The 18,470-nt window shown below is 41.8% G+C and overlaps 1 protein-coding gene across 1 annotated transcript in view; it reads right to left on the bottom strand.

Moving 5' to 3' along the window:
• Nucleotides 1–1,957: 1,957 nt before the first annotated feature.
• Nucleotides 1,958–18,470, bottom strand: part of Lgr5 (leucine rich repeat containing G protein-coupled receptor 5) — a 67,226-nt gene continuing 50,713 nt past the window's right edge. Inside the window, 10 exon segments of the mRNA XM_032919135.1 lie at nucleotides 1,958–3,521; nucleotides 4,872–4,955; nucleotides 9,002–9,147; nucleotides 10,071–10,196; nucleotides 10,812–10,883; nucleotides 12,771–12,842; nucleotides 13,420–13,485; nucleotides 16,680–16,751; nucleotides 16,892–16,960; nucleotides 17,118–17,189. Of these exon segments, the coding sequence (XP_032775026.1) occupies nucleotides 2,434–3,521; nucleotides 4,872–4,955; nucleotides 9,002–9,147; nucleotides 10,071–10,196; nucleotides 10,812–10,883; nucleotides 12,771–12,842; nucleotides 13,420–13,485; nucleotides 16,680–16,751; nucleotides 16,892–16,960; nucleotides 17,118–17,189 (1,867 nt within the window). The 3' untranslated portion in view covers nucleotides 1,958–2,433.

Here is an 18,470-nt window from a genome sequence, read left to right on the forward strand (position 1 = left end):
TGTGCTGTAAACATTGGCTACTTTTTCTTTTTTTAAGATTTATTTATTTATTTTGAAAGATTTACTTATTTAATATAAGTACACTGTAGCTGTCTTCAGACACACCAGAAGAGGGCATTAGATCCCATTACAGATGGTTGTGAGCCACCATGTGGTTGCTGGGATTTGAACTCAGGACCTCTGGAAGAACAGTCGGTTCTCTTAACCGCTGAGCCATCTCTCCAGCCCCAACACTGGCTACTTTTAGCTATCATGCTGGTCCTTCATTACACACAACCCAGAGAGGCACAGTCAGATCCTACTGAACTTGCTAGTCTGACACAGGTGTCTAGAAAATTAATTATATTTCCTGTGTTTTGGGCAATGGGAACAGAATGAGAGCTGTGCATCTTTTTGTACACTGGGAGTGAATGCTCTTGACATGGTCCTGAAACGTGTATATATCAAATTTATATTTATAGATTAAATTTATAGAAAAGTCCACCCTAGACAATGTAAGGTTGGTTTGTTCTTCATATCTTTTTCCTAATTAGGCTTTGAAATGTTTCTTTTCTTATATTACTAAGAAATTTGAAACTAGTGTAGGCTATTAATATCCAAATCATCACTGTGGACAACAATTACACTGAAGCCAAGACTTATCAGTTACAAGGAAGATAATTCAGAAGCTAAAAAGTATATTTTGTGGGTTGGGGATTTAGCTCAGTGGTAGAGCACTTGCCTAGCAAGCACAAGGCCCTGGGTTCGGTCCCCAGCTCCGAAAAAAAAAATATATATATATATTTTGTTTCATCCTCATGAAATAGTTGAGTCCAATATATTTAAAGGATTAGAGTACAAATATATAGAAAATACACACTAATAATTGAAGACATTAGAAGATCATGCATTTGTCCATATTCTCAATCAACACACTTGAAGATATATTTTGCTTTGCAAGTCACACATTTTATTACAAATTTATTTTGCGCCCAGTAGAAAAGCAAATTCTGAATCTATTTACAAGCACTATGTATTTACATATATTATATACAATTAATGAATCTAAAGAAAGTTGGAGGAGAAACGATATGTTTGGGGGACTATGCCACTGTACAGGGTTTCATGTTCTTTAATGTCACTGTATCCTTCCTGTAGTAATAAATACAATTCTCTATGTACACATCTTATAAAACATCTCATAAATGTATTTTTTAAAAAATTCCACATTAAAACATCTGGTCAAAATAAAACATGCTTATATAAAAATAAATCTACCTGATGGCCTTTTGGTTTGGGTGCAATGAGGCTAATGTAGGACCACAGAAGAATAAACTTTTCACTTTTCAAATTTAATAGTTTGTCTTGAAACATCTAACACCCGTGTTAATATGGAATAAGCAGAGAAGTGATGTTCTTCACATCAAGTGGTTGATCCAAAAGAGACACCGCTAAAACCAAGCTAAACACACGGAATATTACTCGGCCCGGTTTCTGTTGAGTCCAAAGTGTGGTGAGGCATTGTTGCTAGGGCTACTGGAGATGGGCGTGTGGTGTGACACTGTGGACTTCCGGACTCCGGCCCTGCGTTTGAGCGTGTTACAAAGCACGGCCATTTGAGGCAATAAAAAACCATCTTGCCAAAAGCCTGCTCCCACTCAGAAATAAATACAGACCCTACAGTTGCGCTCTGTCTTGTGTAGGTATGAACGTTCTGAGCTTTAGGCTGCAGGATCATAAAGGACAAATCAAGTATTATCTATATATAACTGCTGCAGGAACCCATTAAGTTAATATTCCTTCCCGAAAGCTTGTGACCAGTTTTATTTCATTAAGGGAGGATGCACTGAGTGCTTATCTGTAGAACCCAGTATCTTAAATTTATGTATGGATGAAAAAATGTCTCGCATTATCAATCCAAGAAATTGGTGTCTTGGAAGGACCCTTTCAGACAAAAGGCAAAAAACACCCCAACCACACAACCATCTCTGTGTAGCCATTAAACTGAAACTCTGTGGGCAATGTAGCCCATTAAAAATCCATGTTTCCTTATAACTCTAGCTTTTTAAAAAAAGGGAATTTGTGGATTTAAATACACATTGAGTCGTCATCCAATGAACCTTCCCGTCCCGTGCTGGTGACTCTGCTGGTGAGTTTGAAGAGAATACAGTTAAAACCAGAGAGTATGTTTTCTGAAGAGCATTTCAGTCTGCTTTTCTCATCTGGGTTCATCTGGGTGACTTGGTGGATCTACCTCTTAGCTGAACAAATGACACAGGCAGTGTTCAGACTGATGGTCACTCTCAGGCGTCGGTAAGGTATCGGCGTTTCCATACCAATTTAGAGAAGCTTGCTTGTGTTTTAAGTTTCAGCTCAGCTTTTCTTAGCTACCGCTCTGATATAAATCGTCTTTCGGGGTTTCCAACTCTTAAAAACGTCCCCCTCTCATGTTAACTAGAGACATGGGACAAATGCAACTGAAGAGAGGTGACAGCTTTCAGTCATTGGGTAAGCTGGTGATGACCCGGAATCAGAAGGCAAGTCATAGGCTATGCTGGCGTGGGTAAAGGATACTAAGGCTTGGGTTGAGTCACAGGACCGTTTCTCAACATCGTCCGAGTTAATGGACAGCAGACTTGGGTGTTTTGCTCTTGTCCAGAAACGGGTTTGCTTGCCCAGGCTGCCCATATCCTCCTTAAAATGGGGGTTGAAGACAATGTAGAGAAGGGGGTTGAGGCATGCCGGAAGTGGGACAATCACTAGAAGTATAAATTTAATTACTTCGGGACTGATAAACGTGAGGTTTAGCAAAGAGGAGAAGGATAAGAAAGCCACGGGGCAGTAAAGGATACAGTTGGTGAAGAGCAACAGAGCAGTGTGCTTCACCATAGAACAGTCCCAAAGGTTCTCCAGCTCTCCCTTCTCCAAACTGCAGTAGAGCCTTGTATAGGCAATGGTCATTACGAGGAAACAGAGGGAGTTGAGCAATACGAGAGCCACCATGTAGCCTGTGGTGCTGGGCTCCCCAAAGGGTAAGGGCAGGCAGAGGGGAGAGGCATTGTACTCACTGCCTCCTAGCAAGGGGACGGTGGCAATGGTCAGGGCCAAGAGGACACACAGCAAAATGATCGCTTTCAGGCTAGAAAGGGGAGCTTTCATTTCAAACTTTGAAGAGCACTTGACAGAAAAACCACGTTCCAGTGCCGCCAGAGTGAGCAGGAAGACCGATGATTCGGAAGCAAAAATGGACAAGAAACCAACGATTTGGCAGCCAATTCCACCTTCCCACCATGCACCGTGTTGAGCAAAACTGCCAAAAGTGAACGTGTCCACGACAGCCAGCACTGCACTGGAGACCCCCATGAGTATGTCCACTACCGCAATTACCCCGATTAGCAGTTTTATGGAAGAGATGTACAGAGGGGTTCTGAACACTGTGAAAGCCACCAAGGCGTTGCAGGAAAGCGCCAGGACTGCTGTGGTCCACACCCCGATTCGGATCAGCCAGCTACCAAACAGGTGCTCACAGGGCTTGAAGGGACCTGAGTGCGGAAGGAAGAGAGAGGTTGTATCAGACTGGGCCGACCGATGTAGCAAACTTGCCAAGAGACAGAGGTCAGTAGCGGCCACTGTAACCATAGTGCCCATGTGCCTTGCTCCTCTTTCTTTTCTTTTTTTTTTTGGTTCTTTTTTTCCGGAGCTGGGGACCGAACCCAGGGCCTTGCGCTTCCTAGGTAAGCGCTCTACCACTGAGCTAAATCCCCAGCCCCCTTGCCCCTCTTTCTTAAACCAGTAGGAAGACGCCTTGGAGACCCCATAGCACTGATCCATTGACTCCCAGGTTCTTGTGTTTCCTGAGGTCGTACAGAAAATTAGAAATGGGAAACTTCAATCCCAAGACATAGCCGTGTGGGCAATGTGAAAAGTCAGATCTCCTAGATTTCTCACTTAAGACCTCCTGAATGGCTTCTATGGCTCCTCTGCCAAGAAAGAGATGCCCGGGGAAATAGGGCACAGGAGACACCGTGTGGGCAGCAGGGAGTGCACTTCATGGGAATCTTAGGGAGCAAGGAACACATTTATTGGGAATAAATTATTATTTAGTGCTTTTTCCCACTGTAGCTGTTGCAGTGTTAGAAAATTGGGTCACTCCTTTCTCCCTCTTCTCCTATTTCTTCCCTAGGAATAGGACAGTTTAATGAACTGAATGTTTAAAAATTCATCCATATTCTTTTTTGTTTTCATGTGTTTTTTTTTTGTTTTGTTTGTTTGTTTTTTAAAGGACAGGCTCTCTCCACATAGCTCTGGTTGTCCTGGAACTTTGTAGACCAGGATAGCCTTGAGCTTTGTGAGACTTGCCTGTCTCTGCCTCTCAAGTGTGGAGTAGGCTCTAAAGGCATCACCACACCCAGCAAGGGCCACACCCAGCAAGGGCCACACCCAGCAAGGGCCACATCCAGCAAGGGCCACACCCAGCAAGGGCAGAGTCTTAAGCATATTAAACAAGCACTTTATCCTTGGGCTAAATTCCTAGTCCTTAAATGGTTGGTGATTCATAAAGATCTAAATTATTAAAAATGTATTGATTATGTAAAGCAAGGCTAGGGGTACCATTCCATGCTGAGTATTGCTTTTTAAATCCTATATGCTTCCGAGTACAAGCTAACTCTTCAGTTGGTGTTAGCCGGAGCTAACAGTTCTCCACAAAAGTTCTATTTGTGAATGGAGAATGACTCTCGGGGATTGAAGCTTGTTTGTATTTCATAAGTTCTGATTGTGAGGAGCCAGGTGTCAGCCGAGATTTCGTTTCTGAAACAGAGCTGCAGTGGTCAAAAGCCTCAGAGTTCAAGTGAGCCGCGATACCGAGGTAGTTCTGATGATGTCTCTCTTACCTGGGGGAGGTGAGCACTGCACGGAGTGAAGGACCTTCAGGTCTTCCTCAAAGTCAAGTAGGAAGTCTTCAAGGTCCCGCTCATCTGAAGGAATGAGAAGTCCCGGAATGGTTACTTCTGTCTTTCTGTACCAGAAGCCTCATTAGAGAGTCTTGAGTTGTCCTCAAGACAAGAATTGTTACAAAGAGAAGTGAAGGCAAGACTTTGCTGCGGGTTGGTTAGAAAGTTCCTTGTTGACATTCTTGTCCAGCTACCCTGGCCATGCTGCTGCAGAACCCTGGTGAAGAGGAACCCACACTCTCTAGGGTAACACACCCAAGCCTTCTGATTCTGCTGGGCCCTGGAGCTTGGGATGGTCTTAAATTTGCTAGCACAGGAAGCACATTTTATCCAGTTGTCTAGAGACTGAAGATGTGCCTGAGTGGTAGAACATTTGCTTAGCTCAAAGGCCCAAGTTTGTTCTCCAGTTCCTCTCAGAAACTAACACGGAGAGAGGAGTGACTCATTTTCTAACACTGCAGAAGCTACCGTGGGAATGTTCTCGGCTACCTTCTCTGACCACAAGATGAAAAATTAGTTTGGGTGGCCCTTGGGGGATGATTCTGCCTTACAAAAGTCAAAGTAAGGCTGAGGTGTGTGATTTAGGTAACTATCAAAAAAATCGTAATTTGATACACTTCCTAACGATGCACATTTTCTTGGTTTTGTGTGAGACTTAGGACTCTCTCTCTCTCTCTCTCTCTCTCTCTCTCTCTCTCTCTGTCTCTGTCTCTTTCCCTCTCTCTCTCTCTGTCTCTCTGTCTCTCTCTCTCTCTGTGTCTCTCTGTCTCTCTCTGTCTCCCTCTCTCTCTGTTTCTCTGTCTCTGCCTCTGTCTCTTTCTCTCTGTCTCTCTCTGTGTGTGTGTTTGTGTGTTTGTGTGTGTCTCTCTCTGTCTCTCTCTGTCTCTTTGTTTCTCTCTCTCTCTTTGTGTGTGTGTGTCTCTCTCTTTCTCTCTCTGTTTCTGTCTCTGTCTCTGTCTCTCTCTCTCTCTGTGTTGTGTGTGTGTGTCTCTCTCTGTCTCTCTCTGTTTCTGTCTCTGTCTCTTTCTCTCTCTGTGTGTTTGTGTGTGTGTGTCTCTCTCTGTCTCTCTCTGTTTCTGTCTCTGTCTCTGTCTCTCTGTCTCTGTCTCTCTCTCTGTGTGTGTCTATGCGGGTGCACATGATCATGTGATACTCAAAAGAACATGTGTGGATGTCGATGGTAGGTGTTGGGCTGCCCTGTCACTTCCCTTCTTTCTCTTCTGAGACAGGGTCTCTCACCCATTCTACTGGGCTGGCTGTCCATCAAATGCTAGTTCTTTCTCCTCTATTGTGTCTCATAACACTAAGATTATAGGTGCTAGCTGCCATATCCCACCTCATTATTATTATTTTTATTGTTGTTGTTTAATGTGGGTGTTGGAGGTCTGAACTCAGATCTTCTAACACAGCCACCACCCCAGCTCTGACATCAGTAATGTGTCAAAACCTTAGGTGTCATTCTAATACTTGGCTCCCATCTGAGAATCTTGGAAATAAATTCCATGAAGGAATTATTAGTGTTATTATATAGTCCCAGTGGCTGGTGTAGTATCTGGAAGATAATGATGGGCTCTATGTTTTTAAATTTTAAAGTTTTAATGAGTAAATGCAGAAGAGGTTAGAGTTGATGGGGCAGGAAGAGCGGAAACCAAAGGAAGAGAGTGAGTGATACGAGCTGTGTGACCTAAAACAAAGTAGGAAAGAAGAAAGAAGAAAGAAAGAAAGAAAGAAAGGGAGAAACAAACAAACAAACAAACAAGGCTGTTAACTCCTTCAACTGATAGGTATGTGGTAAGGTTAAGGAAACTTAGCATACTGACTGAATTACACTTTGGAATCAACAAATCACTCAGGCCCTAAGAAGGAGAAGCTATCCTGTTAGATTTTGTGCAAACTCGCAAGGTTGGCAGGGAGTGGAGGGGGTGCTGCCCAGGGCGCTTCTTCATCCCCACAGGTGTGGAGACACATTGCTTTCTGTTTAAGTAACGTCTTACTGCAAGGAAAGCCAAGGCTCTACAGACGTGATCTCATTTCGCCTTCCTGACAGATACCCCTGTGGGGGACTAGGAGAACATGATTTAGAATTAGTTGCTTGAGAAAATGAATTCTTAGGCCCTTCTGCTGGAATTCGGAGGAATTACAAATGTCTGCCCTCCCACCCACCCCCTTTTTCCAGGCCAGAAAAATAAACATGGATATTTTTCTCCTGCAGGGAGAGAAGAGCAGGAGGATGTTTGAAAAAAAAAAAAAAAAAGGATGAGCGCTTCTTAAAAGTATGGAAATGCGACAAATGGGATCTCATAAAACTACAAAGCTTCTGTAAGGCAAAGGACACTGTGGTCAGGACAAAACGGCAACCAACAGATTGGGAAAAGATCTTTACCAATCCTACAACAGATAGAGGCCTTATATCCAAAATATACAAAGAACTCAAAAAAGTTAGACCGAGGGAGACAAATAACCCTATTAAAAAATGGGGTTCAGAGCTAAACAAAGAATTCACAGCTGAGGAATGCCGAATGGCTGAGAAACACCTAAAGAAATGTTCAACATCTTTAGTCATCAGGGAAATGCAAATCAAAACAACCCTGAGATTTCACCTCACACCAGTGAGAATGGCTAAGATCAAAAACTCAGGTGACAGCAAATGCTGGCGAGGATGTGGAGAAAGAGGAACACTCCTCCATTGTTGGTGGGATTGCAGACTGGTACAACCATTCTGGAAATCAGTCTGGAGGTTCCTCAGAAAATTGGACATTGAACTGCCTGAGGATCCAGCTATACCTCTCTTGGGCATATACCCAAAAGATGCCCCAACATATAAAAAGAGACACGTGCTCCACTATGTTCATCATAGCGTTATTTATAATAGCCAGAAGCTGGAAAGAACCAGATGCCCTTCAACAGAGGAATGGATACAGAAAATGTGGTACATCTACACAATGGAATATTACTCAGCTATCAAAAACAACGACTTTATGAAATTAATTAGGCAAATGGTTGGAACTGGAAAATATCATCCTGGTGAGCTAACCCAATCACAGAAAGACATACATGGTATGCACTCATTGATAAGTGGCTATTAGCCCAAATGCCTGAATTACCCTAGATGCCTAGAACAAATGAAACTCAAGACGGATGATCAAAATGTGAATGCTTCACTCCTTCTTTAAAAGGGGAACAAGAATACCCTTGGCAGGGAAGAGAGAGGCAAAGATTAAAACAGAGACTGAAGGACACCCATTCAGAGCCTGCCCACATGTGGCCCATATATATACAGCCACCCAATTAGATAAGATGGATGAAGCAAAAGAAGTGCAGAAGTGTAGATCGCTCCTGAGAGACACAGCCAGAATACAGCAAATACAGAGGCGAATGTCAGCAGCAAACCACTGAACTGAGAATAGGACCCCCGTTGAAGGAATCAGAGAAAGAACTGGAAGAGCTTGAAGGGGCTCGAGACCCCATATGTACAACAATGCCAAGCAACCAGAGCTTCCAGGGACTAAGCCACTACCTAAAGACTATACATGGACTGACCCTGGACTCTGACCTCATAGGTAGCAATGAATATCCTAGTAAGAGCACCAGTGGAAGAGGAAGCCCTGGGTCCTGCTAAGACTGAACCCCAGTGAACTAGACAGTTGGGGGAGGGCGGCAATAGGGGAGGGTGGGGAGGGAACACCCATAAGGAAGGGGGGGGGGGGGGGGGATGTTTGCCTGGAAACCGGGAAAGGGAATAACACTCGAAATGTATATAAGAAATATTCAAGTTAATAATAATAAAAAAAAAAAGAAAAAAAAAAGAAAAAAAAAGTATGGAAATGTTGATATAGGGGTTGCCTTTGAGCACTATGTATGTTAAGGATGATCTAAGTATAAATAAAAATGCCAAGAATTTACCCATAGAATAGGCGGTAATTCTTCTGTCTTCGTGAGTCTTTACAGGATAAGATTGATTCCCCATTTGCTGGGTGATTACACAGGGGCTCCTAAACTTTCCCAGTCCATGTACTATCTTTTCATGACCTTTCTGACTGCAGTTTCCTCCCCTCGACATCCGTCCTTACCTTGAACTTGAAATAAGCCAGCATCTTTCTTATGAAGGTCGTCCGCACTGCTGGCGTCATCTTTATTCCATTGATTAGGAATTTTATAGACATTCTCACACCCCCCGAATGCACAGCACTGGTAAGCGTATGGCATTTCTATAATCCTTTACAGAAAGGGGACAAAACAAAAACATGTGTAAGACCGATGGGTCATGAAATATAGTGTTTATCTTTTCACCCAATGAGTCTAACCTAAACCAATTTCCCAAAATATAAACTATTTGCACAGTGGTGTTCATTCTAGTGATACTTAGAACCACAGTTATTAAAATTTACCATCATGAAGTGTTTATAAGTATGGAAGTGATGGGATTAAATGACCAAAAATTTCCTTAATAAAATGGTTTAAGTAGTGAATGGTAGGAGAATTATAACAAGATTATGTCAAGTAACTAAAATATACCATAGTGTTCTATGCACGCTTAGATTCTAATAGCTTAAATGATGTAGAACATAGCCTAGAAACAAACAACATAAACGTGGCATTTTAAAAATATGCTTTTCTCCCTTCTGTATTATCTTTTGGGGGCTTTATTACTTTCTTCATTTTAAAATATGCAGACAGGATGGTGGTTTAATTTACAGAACCTTTAAACTGTTCCTTTATTGTTAATAAGCCTAGCAGTTTTAAAGGGCACTGCTTCTTCAAACATGTATTATTAACTTGGCCCATTTTATGAGAACATACACGTACTCAATGAATGAAAAAGCATAAACAGAAGTGCAGTATTGTTACAATGTTATTTAATTACATGGCCCACTCTATATCCCATGGATCAGTGCTTTTTAAACTCTTTCCATGAACTCTATGATTCCAGGAAGCATCTTTGAGAGGGAAAGGAAATGTGGTCAGGAAGACAGTTTTCCACTTTGGGCTTGTCCTCACAGTGTCCCAGGGGTGGGGACTGAGGGCATGAAATGCAATTCAGAAGGGTCTCATGGCCTCATCTATTTAGAAACCACTACACCCTGTCTGTCCTTTCACATGAGCACAAATGTATCTTGTTCGTTTTAATGGCAAACTCACTTGAGCTCCGGGAAGTTTGCAGATGGTATCAGGCTCTGCAAGGCGCGGTTCCCCGTTAATTTTAAGTGAGTTAAACCGTGTAACCCAGTCACAGGGAAAGACGAAAGGAGGTTGGATGATAGGTCCCTGCAGAACATCAAACAATAGGCTTTTAGTAGTCTACATCAGCATAAAACGTGCATGTTTACGAAAACAGCCTAAAGACAATTGACGTGAAGACAATTACACTGCTCAATCAGAAACTTCTAAGCAGGGTTCTCCTTTGAATGGTCGAGCTAACCGTGTTGGTTCTAGTTTCTGATAGCTTTTCTATTCACAATCAGAACTGTAGGGGGACACGTTTTAAATGCATCGAAATTGTAACATATTTGACCTCATTTTGCCAAACAGTGGCATCTAAAAGCAAGGGGAAATACACATTTATTTCAAAACACATAGGAAGGATCAGTAAAAGGCTTAGCAGGTGATTCTCCTGTCAGAGTGGAGGATCAGGAGAGAAGAAATGAATTCGTATCTTATTACACTCTGCCTGGTGGCTCAGCTGTCACCTAGGGATCCCCACAAGAGCTCATATGGCCCTGGAGGAGTAGAGCATCTTCCCTGGTTGGGAAGCAGCTAGGCAGGGAGAACACAGCACACTGGCTGTGCACTGGGGGTGACTTCAGACAGCTAACGCTTTCACTAACTAGATGGTCCCTAATTACTGAAAAACATCTCCTAAACAAGCAAGGGGATACTCACAGCTTTATTAGAGACGGCAACGTAGAGAAAGCGTTGGGGTGAATGATGGCAATTTTATTCCACGCTAAGTTCCTGTTTGTTTTTTTAAAAAGGAAATGAGAAAGTTACGTTAAAAAGAGCACTCAACATTTTATCATACGTATCCAGAATCTACCCTACGTAATTCCTACTTAAATGAGGAATGGCTGGCTCACCAAATTCTCCTTCGGATAAAGATAGAACGGCATAGAATCACTAAAGATAGAACTTTAAATCAACCCTGTTTGAAATAATCAGGTAGATGCTTTAGTTCTTATTAGCTTCTTGCTAGGAAGGTTGACTTTAATGGATATAAATTTTTATTGCAGTTTTTCTAAAATGACTGGAGATTGGGGAGTGGGAAGAGGCAAATGTCGGGGTGTCTCCCTCTGATGAAAAAGTGGCGTTCAAATTACAAAATGATCCCGGGCACACAGTGAAACCGATCCAACCATTTGTGCGTGCCATATCTGTATGTCAGACCCTGAAATAGGCAGACGCTTTCAAGAAAATTCTCACCAAAAGATACAGACAATTCCTGACGGAGATGTAAGTAAAATAGAAGAAAACATGTTAGAAATAAAATCCTTCAAAGCAAGGAAAAATATTTTACAGAGAAATGAGATCTACCTGTCCATACATATATGTCGAAGTGAAGAGTAGTGAGTAGGAATAAAATCCTTAGTGTAAACTTCTCCAGATAATTCTACTCAGAGGCAAGGACTTCCATATTCTCAGAAGTGAACTATGAATTTAAGACCTCTCCCTTCTTCTCTTCCTTCCTTGGTGCTGGGGAACACAGTCAGAGCCTCGCAAAGGCTAGAAAGTCTTCTACGGAGAATTTATTTTTGAAATGTCTAGCACGTTAAGGTAAGTAGAGGAAGTCAGAGATGATCAGAGTCGACCTTTCTCAGGTTGAGAGAAGTGCATGACGCTAGGCCCCCTGGGGAACTTCAGGCAAACTGAATTCACAGAATAGTCAAGCTCTCGTGGAATGGCTTCGGGAAGGAGATTTTCTTCCTTCCATATGAATGTGGCAGCCGAATACTATCTCAGGTGTCTAGATAGTCTACGAATGGCGGTCGTCCGCCATGTTTTTTGAGGCAGGGCCTCTCACTGAGCCTGAGTTTACTTCGTGGGGCTGGGGTGGGCGGCCAGTAAACCCCAGGGCTCTGCTCGTCCCTGTCCTCCCAATACTGGGATAACGAGTGTGTGAGAATTCACCAGGCTTTTCACCCGGGTCTAGGAACTGAACTTGGGTTCTTGGGTTTGAATTACTTCCAACATTTTAAATCATAAAACAAAATTAGATATTTGCATAATGATTGCCCTAGGCACAGAAGCATTTTCTAGTATTGTTGTACTGAAACTGTAACCGTGGTAGGTTTGCTAAAACACAGATTCCCGGGCTCTGTTCTCCAGCTCTCTAGGTTGCAGACAGGAGCATCGTGCAGGCCTTTGAGCAGGTTGCCCCCCCCCTTTAATTTTTTTATTTTTATTTTTGTTATTGTTGTTTTGTCTTTAAATGAAGAATGCATTTTGATGGGTTGGTTGAGAGCATAATCATGAATTTGCCACTCCTATTTTTTAATTTTTAAAGATGTATATTTTGCGACACGGTCTTACTACGTCATCCCCACTAGTTTGGAACCTGCTAAACAGACCAGACTGGTGTCAACGTCACAGAGATCTACTTGCCTCTGTCTCACAGGAACTTTGATTAAAGCTCTATTTACCATGCCCGGATACAAATTTGCTACTTCTAGATTTCTTCCTGGAAATTGTGAGAAGCAAAATATTTGTTTTTTTTTTTTTAAATAACAAAACAAGTATGACAATGGTAAAAGGAATCATGGAGTGAGAAGAAGTCAAGAGAGCCCAAGAAGGAGTCTGAGAGAGAGAAGCAGTCAGCGCCGAGGGGGTGCGGGAGAGGGTACTCACAGAGATCGGAGGTTGAACAACTGCTGAAAAGTGCCACCTTTAATTTCATAGATTTCATTATGCCGCAGGTCACTGAAAAGAAAGAGTTCCGAAGACGGATGTCAGAGTTAGTGTTTCCAACATTTTGTGAATGAAGTAGTTTTAAAAGAAGAACCTCCAAAATTATCCGTGGCACCTCCAGTGACAAACGCGTTATCTCCTGTGGAGATGACCGTCATGAAACAAAAACCGAGTTTTTGTCATATTCAGAGCTAGCACCATTTAGCCTGTGCGACACACGCCTGTCATTGAGCTCTGGGGAGACAGCGACAAGAAGGCACAGGAGGAGGAAGATGGAGGCCAGCCTGGGCTGCGTGACACTTGTCTGAATGAAAAAGGAAAAGTTCCCAAACTCAGACTCACGCAATTCCTATTACACCGAGTTGGGGAAAACAAAGGAGAAAATTGATGTCACCGTAGATGGATGAGAAAGGCACTGTTACCAAACTTTCCCAGCACTCTCCACCCCACACCTCGTGTGTGTCAGAAGGACAAACGCCAATGTGTTGCCAGTGAGGACCAGCATGGAATAACCAATAACCCCGAACAGTAGGAATTTTGGGCTTCTGACTTCATTTGCTGAGTTACTTAAAGACTTTCGAAGACGTACATTTTCTGAAGCTTTTGGCAGCCCGACAAACTGGGTAAGTCTTCGAGCAGGTTGTAAGACAAATCTCTGGAAAGCAAAAGGTGCAAAAGAGAAAAATCTGTTATACATTAATCTTAGGGAAATGCGTCTTCCTCTTCTTTTCAAAACCCTCAAAGGCACTCTCTGGACAATCCCACAGCCCTGACATGCAGAAGGTAGACACAGGCATTACTGCATTAGGCAAGGAGCTCAGCTATTTACAGAAATGTAAGTTATACTTCTTTAATTGATTTAAATAATTTACTTAATGAATTTATTTATTTTGTTAGTGGTGATCCACAATGTTCTAGCTCTTATCTTCCTGAAATGAATACAGATTAAATTAAATAGCTGTGCCCTGTCTCTGCCAACTGCCATTTTTCTACAGCTAACGCAAGTCATTGCTGGTCCTTTCCTAATCAACTTAAAAACAAAACCCAACCATTCAAAACACAGCACTAACTTTTGAAATCAATCACCAGGAGGGGGGGAAGTCTAAGAGAGGCCTCAGCCAAAACTCAACAAATTACAGAACAACAAAAACATCTGGACATATTTATACTATAATATAACTAATTTAAAACAAGCCATGGTAATTTGCAGAAAGTTTTTTTTTAAAAAAAAGAAAGAAAACTAGTAGATAAAGTAACACAGAGGTAAAAAAAAATTTTGTCTCATGTTTTAGAAGTTATCAGCTAATCAACTAACCATTTTCATGCTTGATTCTAATTCTTAAAACCACCAAAACAACTGAAAAAAAATCAGTATTTTCTAAGAGGCTTTTAATTATTCTAGTCTTATAATTGACCAGTTTATCCTATCCTTATAATTTATCTTGCATTTATTGAGTGAATGGGGTTTATATAGGAAGAGTTCAATTATTCTATATAAATAATTCAAATGAAGCTGTCTGTAAATATGTGTATGTAATACACATCTGCATTTTACATACAAGTTTGTATATAAGTACGAGAGGTTTGAAAGACTACCCCGTTCCCCTAAACAAACAAGAAATAAACTCACCAAAACAAACAAAGAATCTGTACACCTATGCAAAATGGACCTGTTTAACTGTATGCCGCCATGTTGTTGAAAAGGAGTGACTTTGACATTATCAAAGAGGATAATGACATTCATTCATTTCTTCAGGCTGTGGGGGGAGCATTGCTTTTCATGTTAATATTGTGGAGCCCAGGCAGTTGTTGAGCTTGGGATCTTCCTGCCTCAGCCTCCCCAGGAACTGGGGTCACAAGCTGAACTATGGGAGCGCCTCCTCATTCTTATGCGTGTCTGAGGAGGGAGTATAGGAAACCTCGAACACAAGGACATAGTACTGTGTTCCGTCTACCTTCTACGTCATGACTCCAGGGTTAGCATGGACCCAGCATTCCTAGCATAGGCTCCTTGTTCATAGCTTTACTTAAATTTAATCCTGGGATCACCTTGTGACAGGGATGCGGATATCCTTATGACGTGGGATGACTTCTGTAAGAATGTCAGCTAGTGAGTGAAGAACACACATGTGCGTGGCCTAAATAGTGGACTCGGTGGTTTCTTTGAAGGTAAAGCAAGAGGAGGACATCTCACCGCACAATGAAATCTCATGTGTTAATAAACAACAACAACAACAACAACAACAACAACAACAACAACAACAACAGAGTGTAGCTCTTAGACCAATGCTCCCAAAAGACCCTGTAGTAGAGATCAACGTCCTGGGTTCTAGTCTCAAAATCAATAGGTTTCTCTTGGTTACTATCCTGGCCTGAGCACTTGTTGATGTTTGTTTTGGTTTTCTTCTTAAAAGAGATGACTGGCAGCAGCTATGTCCTAGAGAACCAACGAGCTTTGTAGGTGGAGCTCTGAAAATGGCAACTCACGAAGCACTCCTAGTTCAAGCACACATAGTTCAATTCCAACAAGAAGGAATAGCATCTTTCTCTGCTTGTTTACTTGCTTGAGACAGACTTGGTACCTAGCCCAGATTGCTCTGTAGCCTGATCTGGTCTCTGACTTGTGGTCCTTCTACACGATTTTCCTAACTGCTAAGACTACAGGAGAGATCGGTGGTTAAGTGTCCAGGCTGCTCTTGGTGAAGAGCAATGCCTGAGGTGGTCATCTGTCCCCAACATGGAACCTTATGGGACATCAGCACACCGACACTATGTGAACACACCTACACAAGATAAAAGTAAACAAAACAAAAGTCCCATTGCTTTCTTGAAGCATGACTTCCATCAACGTATCCAGGATAGTTCCTATGTCTGTAACTACTCCTCACAGAGAAATGGGGGCTAGAAGTTCAAGGCTTGCTTTATACCCCTGCCTTCAGACAAGTGTGACCGACGAAGGCTCCTGTGGGCTGCTACTGCATACTGTCACTGCATCTGCAGTGACAGGGTAGGCCGGGGAACCATGAGGAAGGGCAGAATCAATCATGCAGCAGACAGCTCATCCTATACATCTGCACTGTGCTGGTTCAGTTGCCAAGAGAAGCTTATGTTGACACAACAGGAGGCTGACTGAGTGTGAAAGACTTCAAATCTACGAGGGAAGAATCATTTTATAAGAGAGCTCGTGTCCTTATCACGAGTCCCAACGATGCTTGAGAGAACAAAAGGGTCGAGTGGCATTGACAGGGGGAGAAAAAAGCAAAATGTCAAAATAAAGTTATTCAAATCCCTGTAAACTACTTTTTAATGAAACGTGGGAAAGGCAGGGGTAAATGGGTTCAGAAGCAACAGAAATAGCATTCAAGCTGATTGGCCACCAGAAGAAACATTAGAACACGCTGTCTATAACTGTACCAAAAATGTTTAGTCTCCCTATCAAGGTTGGCGCCTGTTTGATAATTTTATTTTTGACATTAATATTAGGCTGTTGGTCCATTAAGTTATTTTATTCTACTCTGTGAAACCTTGTAAAAAAGGAAATGCAGTTTTTTTGTTTTGTTTTGTTTTTTTTGCTTGTTCATATTCATTTTCTGAAGGGAAATGTATACCAACTACAACTCTAATAGGCAGCTGTTTGCTCTTGAGAGCAAAGATATGCTATGATGGCTACCAGGGTAACGGCTGGGAGCCTGACCCAAAGGAGGAAAAGGAGGAACCATGACCTCCTGGAGACCTGCAAGGAAAGAACTTTCCCCTCATTTCCAAGGACTGTTGAGATACTGTCTGCCATTTTACCCCTAAATGGAAAGTCGCCTGTTTATACAACATTACTGCCTTACTGATACGCACAGCACTTGGAGATTAGGTAACTGATCACAGACGGTTTGGGGAAGAGACGAGATCTTTGCTCCAGTTAAAGTCCTGTTAAAACACAAGCCAGACATAATTCTCTCATTCCCATGTCACGCACTGACATGTTTTGATTCATGGATGTTGGGGTAGGTCAGCTCCAAAGTTAATGCATGTTCTGGGAGGAGCTAGGGGTCTACTCAAATACTCACAGGCTCTCCAGGGTTGCGGTCCCCGTTAAGTCAGGGAATTCAGTAATTTGCGAGGCACCATTCAAAGTCCTAGGAGAAATATGGAAGTGTTATTTGGAGAAGATTCTAGAAAGGGCTCATTTTTACTACCCGCTCCCCCAAGTACTTGTAGCTGCAGCACTCGTTCTGTCTTCCAGCCAGACTACTGGTTGAGTGGAGGCAGCATTTAAGGGCGGTCGACACTTACAGCGTTCTTAGTTCAGGCAAGTGTTGAAAAGCAGAGATTCCAACAAACTGGATGGGATTGTCATAGAAATGTCTGAAAAATCCAAGCACCAATGTGTTATAATAAAGCTGATGTCCAAGAGAATATATATTTTTCAACAAGTATGTTAATGTTCATTTGCTGTTTTTTACTGATTTTTTTTTTTTACTGTACATCCTGATTACTCAGTTTCAAGTGAATGTCAAAAGTGTTTCCACTCACACTGCAAGATCATTCATTCTTTCGTTCGCTTCTCTGTGTGTCATGGACTCCAGTGCTTGCCACAGTGCATATATGGGACACAGTGTATATATATAATGACAAGCTGTGGAATGGAGTTCTCTGTGTAAGAGGATAAGGTGTGGATGTGGGTTTCCACCATCAAACTCAGGTTCTTAGGCTCAGAGGCAAGGACCTGCTGAACCATCTCACTATCTCACTAGCTTGCTTTCTGAGCGCTCTCTCTCTCTCTCTCTCTCTCTCTCTCTCTCTCTCTCTGTGTGTGTGTGTGTGTGTGTGTGTGTGTGTGTGTGTGTGTGTGTGTGTGTGTAAGGAATCTTTACCATATAAAATTTAAAGGGCAGAGACTGCGGGGAGGAGGATTTAGAGCAAAGAAAAATGACAATGTGTGAAGATGTCATGATGAAATCAAACTTTGTATACCTACCTCCAAGATTAGTAAAAACAAAAAAAATTAACATTTTCGCAGCAGGGCTCATATGAATAATAGTTACGAACTGTAAAAGTACATGTATTAACTAACTGTACTTAAAGGTTGTCTGCTTCCAACACTTTGAATACTCAGTAACGAAAACATAATTCAAGTTGCAATTCAGTATATCTATCATCTATCATTTATATCATCAATCATGTATCTCTATCATATCTAACCACCTATATATTATCTATCATATCTATCATATGTGACTATATCTATATATGTATCTACATATTATCTATTATTTATCTATTGCCATCTCTATATTTACAGAAGGCTCTATTGTGATTAAATATAATTACCATAACATCTACAAAGCACTCCACATTATTGAGAAGCAATGATATACTGTGGGGTTTACCCAGTGTAAGAAATTTCTTAAATTAGTTCTGAGTCTAAAATGGGAGACATTGTTAAAACTTTAACAACATTCTGTTTTATAGACTTTTAAATGGCATCAAAATCTCACTGAACTGCTTTGTGGAGCTCCACATAGATTTCTTACCTGAGGCATGGGGAAAGTTCAATTAATACACCAAATCCATGCTCACACTGTGAGCTAGGGAGTGCAGAGACTTAACGATGATTTGTTCATTAAAGAAGCTATCACTGGAAAT

The sequence above is a fragment of the Rattus rattus genome, chromosome 1 (genome assembly GCF_011064425.1).
Source record: "Rattus rattus isolate New Zealand chromosome 1, Rrattus_CSIRO_v1, whole genome shotgun sequence".
NCBI lineage: Eukaryota > Metazoa > Chordata > Mammalia > Rodentia > Muridae > Rattus > Rattus rattus.